The following is a 12,799-nucleotide window of genomic DNA, read 5'->3' as shown; positions in this document are numbered from 1 at the left end:
CTCTTCCCATTCATTCCTGACACAGGGAATTAAAAAAAGACAGAAAAGCCAACTGACTGCAAAGTAACCATCACTTACTGGGCCATGTATGAGATGCTACCCATGACCCCAGCCTAAAAAGGGCTCATGGCTGAGGTAAGGAACTCTAAGTTACATATGAGTGAATTTAAACTTTAAATGTACTACAAGAAAGAACTTTTTATATAAAAGACTCCTTTTGTAGCATACCTTTCTTGAAAAATCAGATTTTCTTATCTGTTAATATTACATTCATTTTAACTGGACATGCACACTTATTAGTGATTTGCCTCATTAGAGTATCTTTTTTTTGTGTTCATAATAAATACATAAAAGCATTTTAAAATCACTACATTAAATAAAGTAAGAAGCAAGAAGGGACAAGAAGGAAAAACCATGTTTATTTGGAAAATATCACTTCTTTGTTCTTCAATATCAGCTTTTGATATCCAGTTCAGAACTTATCCTAGTTTGAAGTGTAAGTGTGTGTGTGTGTGTGTGTGTGTGAGAGAGAGAGAGAGAGAGAGACAGACAGACAGACAGACAAAGAGGAAGAGAAAAAGAGAAATTGAAAACTAATGATTGACTTCACGTATTTGTTCACTTAGAATGCTGACTCAAACTTCAGACCATTAAGAAATGCTACAAACCCATACAAATCACAGACACAAAATGCTAATTTAACATAAGAAATGACACTATACACATACTAAAACTAGCAGGCCTAAACAAAATAATCTCAGAAACAATTAAAATGGATAAATATAGCTATAGTAGCTACATATATATATGATATCAATAGTAACCTTATTTTATTTTTAAAAACAAACAGGTTTCTAGTCTCCACCTAGGAGGACAGTCCTTCCAAAGTACCTCAAAATATGCAAAGTATTTTTCTAACCCTAATACACAAGCAGAATTCTGTGCTCCCCTTGCAGCAATAGCTATTAGAAAATCTTAAACTCACCAAGAAATTCAAACACAAAGAAAAAACATGAATTTACTTAAATAATTATGCTAAATATCTTACCTTCACAATTGAAAGGCAAAAACTCTAGAAAGAGAAGGACTTCACCAAAACACAAACACACTGCCCTATAACCCCCAAGATTTGGCCAAAAAGCCCCGTAAAGAAATTACTACTCACAACATGTTGGATGTCAAACTAATATTCTATTCTATTTTAATCTAAATTGTTAATTTCCATTTCTGACGTAAACCAGCTGAAGGCACCTTGATATCACTTTACTTATTTGTATCTTCTTCATTCCTAAATATATTTCAGGGGTAGAACACAGACAATAGAGAAATATACCTAGGAAATAATACTATATTCGATGCAATCCTTCACTAGCATCAGTGTAAAGCATACAGCTTTCTCTAAGCCTAGCTCAGCATATACCTTTACAGTCAAATAAATGATTAGTCAAAAGACTTGCAAATCTTCCAAACTACAAAGAACTTCCAACTGGCAGGATGGTACTAGTTTTATGCAAAAAGGCAGTAAAAAGTTAAAATTCACTGCAGGAAATTTTTCCTCGGGACAAAAATTACATGTATCAGTACTGTATCAGTACTGATTTACATCATTCTACGTGTATCAGTACTGATTTAATCTACATGTATCAGTACTGATTTAATCTCAGACATATGACAGCAACATTGTGGGGTGAATTCTACATGTATCAGTACTGATTTAATCTCAGACATATGACAGCAACATTGTGTGGTGATTTCAAAGAACAAGTCATTTAAAAAAACACATGAAACAAAAAACTACAGATACAAGGAAATAAAAATCAGTTTTAGAAGATGGAAAAACTAGGAGTAGGACACCCCACCTGGAGGTCCCCCATCTTCACAAGAAAAAACATGTTGTCAGTTGTCCAAAGCAGCTCAAATTTAAAGTTTCTGCTATGAAATTGTGCAAATACTTGTTGTTAAGAGTGGAGAAAACCAATGTACTACCATACTCGAGCTTCCTACATTAACTCGACCTCCAGATAACAAGCAACAGGTCTGAGACACTCAGGTTAACCTAACTTACATAGAAATCCCACCAAGAAAAGCTTTCAGTTTTTAAGTTCTACAGTTTGATTTAAAAACAAAACACAAATTTAAAAACAAATCACAGCATCTTCTCTTTATATGTAAACTTAACAAAACCTTAATTAAATGTCCAACCATTAGCATACATTGCCACTGGCTTTAGATATTCCAAATTAAATGTACTACACTTTCTTTGGGCTGAATGAATAGAAGCATGGTAAAACAAAGGCCAATTATTCTAAAAACACACAATTCTCCCAGACTGAAGTGAAGGGCCCAGAAATCCAACACCCAGCATCCTTTAAAGAAAATGAGAGCTAAATCTCTGTGGTAACAATTCCAATATAAATTCCATTATTTAAACTCCCCCACAAATTACTGGAAAAATATGAGGTAATTTCACAAAAATCACAAATTGAGTGGAATAATTATAACCGATATATAAATAAGGATTTACTAAAAAAGGCTTCAAAGGGTGAATTTTAAATCAAGGTGTTAAATACAAAAGGTGTCTTGTGTTGCTCAATCGCCCAGAGTTGCAGACGCTCCTCACTCTACAGTTACAGATTTGGCAAGATTCCGGGGAAAATCAACCTGCAAAAGAAGCAATATTTGAAAGACTGTATAGATTGGGGTGAGAGGAGCAGTGACTAAGCAAATTACTTTTGCGTATAAAACCAGAAAACAACATGTTCCTCAACCGTCTTAATTACAGACTACAAAAAACTAACATTACAAATAGAGTCAAGGGACGCCTGGGTGGCTCAGTCAGTTAAGCAGCTGCCTTCGGCCCGGGTCATGATCCCAGGGTCCTGGGATCAAGTCCCACATCGGGCTCCTTGCTCAGCAGGGAGCTTGCTTCTCCCTCTCTCCCCCTCTGCTTGTGCTCCCTCTGTCAAATAAATAAAATCTTTAAAAAAAAAAAAAGAAAGAAAGAAGAAAATAGAGTCAAGGGGCGCCGGGGTGGCTCAGTCATTGGGCGTCTGCCTTTGGCTCAGGTCATGATCCCAGGGTCCTGGGATCGAGCCCCACATCGGGCTCCCTGCTTGGTGGGAAGCCTGCTTCTCCCTCCCCCACTCCCACTGCTTGTGTTCCCTCTCTCGCTGTGTCTCTGTCAAATAAATAAATAAAATCTTTAAAAAAAAAAAAAAAGAAAATAGAGTCAAATAATGTATCTTAAGAATCTTGAAATGAGGGAAAAGCATTCTAAAGGAGCCAGTTCAGCACAGGAAGTGCTTCTCTGGTCCTCTATAAAAGGGGCAGCCCACTTGGAGGGTCACGGGCCTCAGGCAGCTAATGTAAGACTGGCCAACAGCTTCCACGAATCTTTCTGGCAGTGGCCCACCCTGGTGCTACAGCAGCCAAGACCCCCAACAGTAGTGGCTCCTTGTAATTCCTACCCTGGCGGATGGCACAGGGGCCTCCCTCCCCTGCCTTTCCCCAGGCCATCTAATGTCTGTTTAAGCCCAATTCCCCACGTTAAATCCTTTCTTACTAGAAATGCCAGTCGGTAGTGACTTACGATTTGTGTGTAAGAGCAGGACGTTGGGCTGTCATGATGACCGGGAGACTGGGAATGCTAAATCCTGCAATGTGCAGGGGCGTCCCAAAGAACTGCCAGCCACCCAGAAGGAAACAGAAAACACATGGAGACTCCCCAAGGAGGTAAATCTCCAATCATAGAGGTAGGCTCCAAGGTTCCTTCAGGTTCAGCGGGTAAGAAAAGGTTATGACGTAACCTACACACTGGGCCGTGCAAATGTAACAGGTGACAGATAAATATCTGAAGGATTTCTCAAATGCTACTGCTAAAAATTTAGAAGGAAAACTAAGAGTGAACCAGGTAAAACGTGAACTCAAGATTTCTCCAGGGGCCCATCACTTACGTCGTAGCCTCTCAGCACAGCAAGGTGGAAAGCCAGCAGCTGTAAGGGGATCACGCTGAGAATGCCTTGCAAGCAGTCCACTGAGTGGGGTACCTTGATTGTTCTGTTTGTGTTCTTAATGGTCTCGGTATCTTCCTTATCACAAATCACCACTGGGCGTCCCTGGGAAAGAAACACACACACACACACACACAAAATCACTGGTAAGCAAAGGCAGAGCTGTTGCACATGAACGTGCAAATTCTGCACTGCACATATACACGTGGCCTCCCTGACTCACAATCCTAGGGATAACTCAGATTGAGCTCACTTGCAGCCAAGGAAACGGAAACTTTGTGGGATTCTGTAATTTGTTTAAACTCACACAACTGAGAAATACCGAGCTCAGTTACCAGACAGTAATATCTTCAGGGCTTTATAGAAAAGCCAAATGATCTGAAGAAAATGCAGTTAAGCATAACACCTGTAATATTAACGTAAAACCCAGTTTCTCCTGAAATATACTTTTAAGAATATTAACTTAAAAGGGAGCAGCATACACTAAGAGAGAGGAGAGGATCTGGAGACTAGGACCTCAGTTTTGGTCTTGGTTCTGCTTATTATGAGATCTAGGAGCTGGGTCCTGTCAAAACTCTTGAGTATCTCAGATTCTTCACACGTAAACTTCAACATGTTTTGTAAGCCTCCCACTAGGCACTGGTCTATCACTTTAAATGTCATGAAATTCAAATAAGCTTTAGTGACCCAACTCTTAGATAATTCCCAGCGCCCTCCCAGCAGCCCATACTTACCTGCCTGGCAACCACCTGCTGAAGAGCATTCTGACACTTGGCGTAAGTGTGATCTCTCATGATAATCATGATGACAGGCATCAACTTATCCACCAAAGCCAGAGGGCCATGTTTCAATTCACCAGCAAGGATGCCTTCAGAGTGCATGTAAGTGATTTCTTTGATTTTCTAACAGGAAAGAACTAGATTAGTCTTCAGTCTGTTATTCAAAAACCCATTCTTACGTAAATATTACATAAAACATCTGCTGTCCAGGGACGCGTGGGTGGCTCAGTTGGTTAAGCATCTGCCTTCGGCTCAGGTCATGATCCCAGGGTCCTGGGATCGAGCCCCAAGTCGGGCTCCTTGCTCACCGGGGAGACTGCTTCTCCCTCGCTCCCTGATTGTGCTCTCTCCCACTATCTCTCTCTGTGTCAAATAAATAAATAAAACCTTAAAAAAAAATCTGTTGTCTGAAGTCACTATTTATCCAAAAGTATAAAAGGACCTCTGACCTGTAAATATAGGTTAATAGATTATTTCTGAACTATCAACAAGTAACTGGAAGTTTGTTCATTAATTAGAAATTTTAAAACCACAAAAACTTTGTGAAGATTTTAGGTGATCATGAATATATTCCTATTACTCTGTAACTGTTCTTTTACTTGCCTCATGTTTACTTCAATGAAATCCCACACCTAGAGAATTTAATCTTTTATTTATTAACATTTGGAGAACAAATTAACCCAAGTAACTTGCTAAACCCAAATCATGGTGGTAAAATGTACTTTTCTTGATATTCACTTTTGAATATTGTGTGACCCTTTCTCAAGATAACAAATCAGAGTGCATAAATACAGAGACATTTTCAAAAGTCCCACCTATTTCACTGGATCTAAAAGTATGACTATGTGCCAGGTCCTTAAGTCCACAGACATAATTATAAGTGAGAAGACTTACCAGTGCCCCTTCAAGACAAGTAGCATAATGATAGCCACGTCCCATTATCAAGACTGACTTCTGATGATAAAGTTCTGTTGCCAGTTTCTGAATTTCATCATCCATGCTCAGTACTTCCTTAATCAAATCTGTTAAGAAGTAATATTAACAAAGTCTATGAAAAAAGGGCAATAAACTGAACCGATATAATAACAATGATATATTGGCAGCAACCAACAAAAGACCAATGTTTCTATTCTGTAATATCAGTAAAGGATTTTTAAACACATAGGTGCCAAAGAAGAAAGATCTTTTTGACTAAGTAGCTAAAAGCCACAGCTTCAAGGACAAGAAGAGACTTCACCCATTAGCCACTCCCTTAGACAATAAAAATCTACTGTGTGAGATCTTCGTACCAGGCAGCCGCTTCAATCCAAGCATGATCTCTTTGCGTCTCTCTTGCATGGAGATCCTGTCATCACACATCATGAGGGCAAACATGACAAGGGATACAAACTGGCTGGTGTAAGCCTGGAACACCACAGAAAAGCAGAACTAGTTGCAGTTGCATTTTAAGAACTTGGAATTTTTAATTAAAAAAAAAAGATGAAAATAAAGAATTCCCTCCCATTGGTTTTATAAATATATATTGTCCATTTAAAAAAAACAGTGCTAGCTGACAGCAAACTGAACCAGTACTTGGGAAATCTATCACTATTCTCCTTTTCTGAATTTGAACAAATGACTTAACTTTTATTTCCAAATACAAAAGTTCCTTATAATCTGGATGCTTACCAAATCCCTAACACCCTCAGAAAGGAACAGAAACATGCAAAGGAAGGTGAGCAGAGTGTAAATCTGCACATGCATAACCAGATTAGGTTTTTCATATAAGTCAAAAGCAAAGCATTGAAGGACTTTCCCTAAGGTACTTGTTGGTTTTTTTTTTTTTTTTGATTGTTCTTTGATTTTTTTTTTCACCTTTGCCTATTGCTTTTTCCTCACTCCCACCTTTTTTTTTTTTCCAGTTCAGCTCAAAAAAAATTTTTTAACCTTAATTGTAGAAAAGTGGGTAGAAATAAGAATAATCATCATTCTTACGAATAATTACATTTTAATAACATGGTATTAATAGCATTTGTGAATACCGCCTCCTAATCTTTACTGCCTTTCTTCTTTCTTTAAATGGTTAAGAAAATTAATTGGTAAGTATAATTTTATAACTTGCTCTTATTCTTAATTTAATCGCAAGCACTTTCCCAAGGAAGAGTGCCTTCTTTCTTGTTTACTAGTGTTTGATATGCAGTTTTGAAACCAGAGTAGTTTTTCATCTCTTTAGGTGTCAGATGGCCCATCTGTTAAAGGTACATTTACAAGATTCTCATGAGAATTAAATGAGACCAACGTAAAGCATTCAGCATAATGCCTGACACACAGGCTCAAAACAAACTTTTACTGATAAAAGCTTGAACTAAGAGACATTTATTTTCCTAGGATAGAGAACTGTGAATGTTTTAAAACATGCAGTCAACTACCAAGACTATTTTCATTCCCATTAGCTGTATGAGAATGTGAGAGATGAGTGTTTTGCCACATTCTTTGCAATACTGAAAACTATCTTTTTAATAAATTTATACCATTTGTCTGCTAGACAATGGTCTCTCACTACTACTTTATCATACATATCTTAAATCTGAAAAGACTGTTTTCATGTTCATCAGCCATTTATGTTTTCTCTTTTAAGAAGTGACTATATGTTCTTGTTTCTGGACTTGGAGTTTTTGGGTTTTGTTTGTTTGTTCTTAGCTGGTGTTAAGAAGGTCTTTACTGTTATGTTTCAAATACTTTTTCCCAGTTTGGGTTAAACCTTTTATAATGGTGTTTATTAAATTAAAAGTTTTATTTTTTTAACTTTTAAGTAGTATTTTTAAGCTTAATCCTTCCATCCTAACATCAGTTAAGTATTATTAAATTTTAATTCTATTGTTTTCATTGTCTCTTTTTGATTTCTTTCTTTTTAGTCCATCTGAAATTGATTTTAGTGCAAGGTGTTAACTTGTGTTTTTATTCTTATAAATAGCCAATTTTCCCTCCATTTCGCCCACCCTTTCTCTATTGGCTTGTGCCATTTCCTATAGTCTCAGTCCTCTGATACCCTAGAGTCACGTTGCAGAACTGATTCTGTCCCACAGATCTGCCATTTCTTTACAAAACAATATTCCCATCCAGAAATATGGTATTTCTATCAATCTGTGGTAAAAACCTAAAAGTCTATAAAGTTATATAGTTTTCATCTATTCAACAAGTGTTTATGGAGCATCTTATACAGTGCTTAGTAAAGTTATTTTTAAGCATTTTTATGGCTATTGAAAATAGAATCCCGCCTCCAAACACACACCCCCATATCTCTTCGAAGTAGCCACTGTCAGTTAATAGAGAAAATATTTGTATATATTTTATATAAAACACTTTATACAGAATTCTTCCTCATTCTAAGAAATCTTTCACTTGCTATTCTTAAGCTCTACAGGAGTCCATCATATCAACTGCAAATAAGGAGAATCTTATTTCATTTACTCTTCTCTATTATTAGTCTCCTTCTGCTTTATTGGGTTTCCTTTTACTTTTTTTTTTTTTTAAAGATTTATTTATGTGAGAGAGAGCATGCACGCACAGGGCGGGACAGGGGCAGGGAGAGAGAGAGAGAGCGAATCTCAAGCAGACTCCCTGCTGAGCACAGAGCCCAAAGCGGGGCTCCATCTCAGGAACCTGAGATCATGACCTGAGCTGAGATCAAGAGACAGACGCTCAACTGACTGAGTCACCCAGGCACCCCTATACTAAGTCTTTTTTACAGTAGTTCTGATACCTTTTTAATTCACCAGCTATTTAAAGAAACTAAATTTTACATTTCAGGCATATGTTTTCTTATTTATATTTTTATTATTGAATCATTAGGACTATTGTGGTGTGGCCAGCTGCAGTATTATGTATAATTTTAACATAGGAAATTTATTCTGGGTTTTCTTGTAGATTATAAGCTGAATTTCTATTACTCTTCTCTGGATAAGGAATCACTTCATAAGTGACTATTTTCCTGTCATAATAGGAGGATAATGAGCCTCCTGTATAATGAAATCACAATCTGCTAATGCTCCTGACCTTCCCAGTAGTTAAATGAGACTCCCTACTTCCTCTTGCTGAGCCTCACAGCGGTCAGCTGCTCATACATTTCTCCACAGCTACCTGTCCCTGTGCTATGATGTGATCTACCAGAAGGTTGGGATTTTTTCCCCATAGCACCAGTGTGGATTTGCAGTCTTCTTGCCTTCAGGCTAATGAGCACATCTGTATTCTAAATTGCAATCCCTTCCAGTCTACCTTTTCCTACTGACGCTTACTTTTCAATAAACCAATTAATCACAAAACGTATGATCAGGACAGGGGGAGAGACCCAGTATCTGGGACCCCTGGCATACCTAAACTCTTTCCAACTCAAACCAATCAGATGAGTTCCAGTTCCTCGAGCCCATGACTAAAAATATTACTCTACAGAGTAATGTTTCCTTATTTGGACTTAAGACATCTCAACACTGATTTTTAAGTATAAATATTAAATAGCTTTAACAGATACATTTTTCCATTGCATTTCCATTACAGCTTAATTTCCAATTTCATGGTTTTCATTTCACCAATATATACCAGAAAACCAATTATGAGAAAAGTAAGTTACACCTCACACTTAGAATTTACTGAGGTTTGAAAGAATTCACCAGGAAAATGTTGACTCTGAACTTTTAAACTTGGTTTTACTTTATATTCAGCCAAAAGCTTATTATCAGTTTATTTTTAAAAATCAACATAAGTCAGTACTGTGGTTAAATTTTAAACACCTGCAATAACATAAAAAACTGCTACATCTGCACACTTATGCCCATCAATTCTTACAGAAATATCAAACTGTCTATGGTCTGATATTATGAGAAACTTAGTAATCTCTCTACCCCTGAGTTTTTCAGGTGAAGTTCGGGATTTATAAACAAGATTATAGAATTCTTAGGCTAGGTCCATCACAGGGCCAGGGATTAGGACCAATGATGAACTTCTTTGATCACCTATTAACATATAAACTTATATTTGCCATTCAGAAACGCTCTATGACTAAACATTGCAAAACTTTTGTAACTCCAAGCCCAGAATGTCTAAGGCAGTTGAAGAAAACAAAATTACTTTGGAGTCCAAGAAAAATTAAAGTAAGACTAAACTGCCATACTTACTAAAATTTTTAAGGGAGCTATTTTTTTAAAGACATTAATTAAAATATGTGCTATGAAAAGATGCTTTTTTTTCTTATACAAGATGTAACCAAAAAAAAAAAAGACATAACCATTGGGGGAAACTGGGTAAGAAGTACATGGACTTCTCTACTATCTTTGCAATTTCCTATAAACCCTATAGTTATTTCAAAATAAAAAGATTTTTAAAAAAGGACCTGCAAGAAAGGGAGCTACTGCTAGAAATAACAACATGAAAAAAAACCTCAAAAACATCAATGGTGAAACCCTTGTTTCACCATATGTTAAACAGAAGGAGCCAGACACAAAAGACCTGTATTATACAATCCCATTTATAAGAAATTTCTGGAAGATGACATAGTGTAGCAAGAGAAAGCAATTGTAGCTGCCTCGGGCTGAGGCTGAGAGGTAGGAGTGGGGGTTGACTGTAAAAGGGCAAAAAGGAACTTTTTTCAAGTGAGTTAGTCTTCTAAAACAGGACTGTGGTGACAGTTACACAGCCAAATACTAAAACTATACACTGAATATTGGTGAATGTTACGGTGGTGAAATTTATACCTCAACAGAGCTGAAAAAAATGGTAGAATCTAGGTGATGGGTATATGGGTGTTAATATGAAATTCCTTTAACTTCGCTGTGTGTTTGAAAATAATCATAATAAAATGTTGAGAAGTGACGCCTGGGTGGCTCAGATGGTTAAGCATCTGCTTCCCTCCGCTCGGCTCACGATCTCAGGGTCCTGGGATCAAGCCCCACTTTGCGCTCCCTGCTCAGTGGGCAGTCTGCTTCTCCCTCTCCCTCTGCTCCCAGCCCCACCTTGTGCTCTCTCTAATAAATAAAAAATCTTAAAAATAAATTTAATAAAATGTTGAGAAAATTGAAGTTTTTGTGAACAATAGAATTAGAAATCAAAAAAATTGTATTTCCCCTGGCAGCTCACAGTTCAAGCAAGATTTCTGGAAGGCAGCTATGCTCACCACTATACCACCAACACAGACTCAAGAAAGATTTTTAAAAAGGTAAGTCAAGAGCACCCATTCAGTGGTATGGCCCCATATCCCACATATACTATGGTGAAGGCCTTGTTTCACCATGTGTTGTGAATAAAGGGGCCTTGGAATTCCAATCCCTGATCAAAGCTGTCTGGATACTGTTCCAAAAATCCATAAGCTGCTGCTGAGGGCAGCTGGTTATTTATTCAGGCACAGAATGGAAACCCAAGCACAAACATCTTACATGTTTTAATTACCACATGGAGAAAATTCAGGTTTCAGCTTTCTGTAAATTATAGTGTTAGCAACATCAAAGTAACCAAGAAACAAAAAACCTCAGAGTTTTTACATAAGAATCACAAATTAAAAAAAAAAAAATTCTGAAGAGGAAAAAAATTCAAATGTGGTTCTGTACATGTTAACATCATCTTCCACACACCCTTAATTAGAATCAAATCCACCAGTATCTACACGTCCTATTAGACCATCAGCAGTAAATATTATGCTTAAGCAGAAAACCAGAAATGTTGAAATCATAAAGAGTAATACAACTGTGGAAAGAGAACATCTTTCGTATTTTAAGATTCTTATTTTTATTACTAATACTAAATTTATGGATATTCCAATTTCAAAGAGCCAAATAGTCTCAATAGGCCTTAAAAAAAAAGGTGCTTTAAGTCTCCACAGGTACAGTGGAGAAACAGATATTGTCATATAATACTCATTTTAATTTTTTTAAATCGGCAAATTTTATACCAAAAAGTGTACAAACTTTCACAGGTAATATGTATATTTTCGTATATTTATTAGAAGCTATGAGTATGTAAATTAAAATGTCAAAAATGATTAGAATTAAGCTGGAGGTTTCTAATCTGTTATTTTTCTAATTCCCTACTATACTTAATAAAAGAAGGACATCAGACTTACCATGTACCCCGCTGCACCGGCAAGAGGAATATAAGTGATGAATGGAAACAGCCAGCATGTATGTTATATACACTTGTCCCTTTTAACCTCTTAAGATGGGAGTGAGGGACGGAAAGGTAAGTGTTTTATCTACTATTGACCGTTAAACCTTACAATAATTACAATGATTGGTAAACTACAGGAGTTCTATAAGTGCTAACAAATGAACTATACGGTATGGATTAGTGTGTTTCCACCAGTACTATGATTAGATAACCAAGAGAACTAAGTCAGGAACTTACCTTCGTGCTGGCCACACCAATCTCGGGCCCGGCATTAATGTGAACACCACAGTCTGTCTCCCTCGATATGGAGCTGCCCACGGTGTTCGTGATCCCCACAGTTAAAGCTCCCCTCTCCTTACAGTACCGAAGACCCATCAGGGTGTCTGCTGTCTCACCTATGTAAAAAGGAAGACAAAAGTAACACACAGAGCAGTCAGCAGACACTGTTCCTTAGATGCAAAAACAAAAAAGTTTCACTTTCACTTTCAACAGTATTATTTTGGTTTTTGGTTTGTTTTTTTTTTTTAAAGATTTTTTACTTATTTATTTGCCAGAGAGACAGCGTGAAAGAAGAGAGAGAGCAGAAGCAGGGGCAACGACAGGCAGAGGGAGAAGCAGGTTCCCCGTTGAGCAAAGAGCCCAGTGTGGTACTCAATCCCAGGACCCTGGGATCAAGACCTGAGCCAAAGGCAGATGCTTAATCAACTGAGTCACCCAGGTGTCCCAACAGTATCATTTGTTTTAAGTAAAATTTAAAACATGCACTAGGGGTGCCTGGGTGGCTCACTTGGTCGAGCGTCCGACTCTTGTTCGGCTCAGGTCATGATCTCAGGGTCCTGAGATCGAGCCCCACATCAGGCTCTGTGCTCAGCGGGCAGT

At 37.4% G+C, this 12,799-nt stretch overlaps 1 protein-coding gene across 1 annotated transcript in view; it reads right to left on the bottom strand.

Moving 5' to 3' along the window:
• Positions 1 to 397: 397 nt before the first annotated feature.
• Positions 398 to 12,799, bottom strand: part of GFPT1 (glutamine--fructose-6-phosphate transaminase 1) — a 53,134-nt gene continuing 40,732 nt past the window's right edge. Inside the window, exons 14-19 of the mRNA XM_032410813.1 lie at positions 12,158 to 12,315; positions 6,079 to 6,193; positions 5,684 to 5,811; positions 4,745 to 4,912; positions 3,954 to 4,115; positions 398 to 2,661 (exon numbers count right to left, since the gene is read on the bottom strand). Coding sequence (XP_032266704.1) covers positions 2,617 to 2,661; positions 3,954 to 4,115; positions 4,745 to 4,912; positions 5,684 to 5,811; positions 6,079 to 6,193; positions 12,158 to 12,315 — 776 coding nt within the window. The 3' untranslated portion in view covers positions 398 to 2,616. The remainder of the gene's footprint in view (positions 2,662 to 3,953; positions 4,116 to 4,744; positions 4,913 to 5,683; positions 5,812 to 6,078; positions 6,194 to 12,157; positions 12,316 to 12,799) is intronic.

Source organism: Phoca vitulina, unplaced genomic scaffold (genome assembly GCF_004348235.1).
Source record: "Phoca vitulina isolate PV1807 unplaced genomic scaffold, GSC_HSeal_1.0 scaffold12, whole genome shotgun sequence".
Classification (NCBI taxonomy): domain Eukaryota; kingdom Metazoa; phylum Chordata; class Mammalia; order Carnivora; family Phocidae; genus Phoca; species Phoca vitulina.
This window is presented reverse-complemented; position numbering and strand designations above follow the sequence as displayed.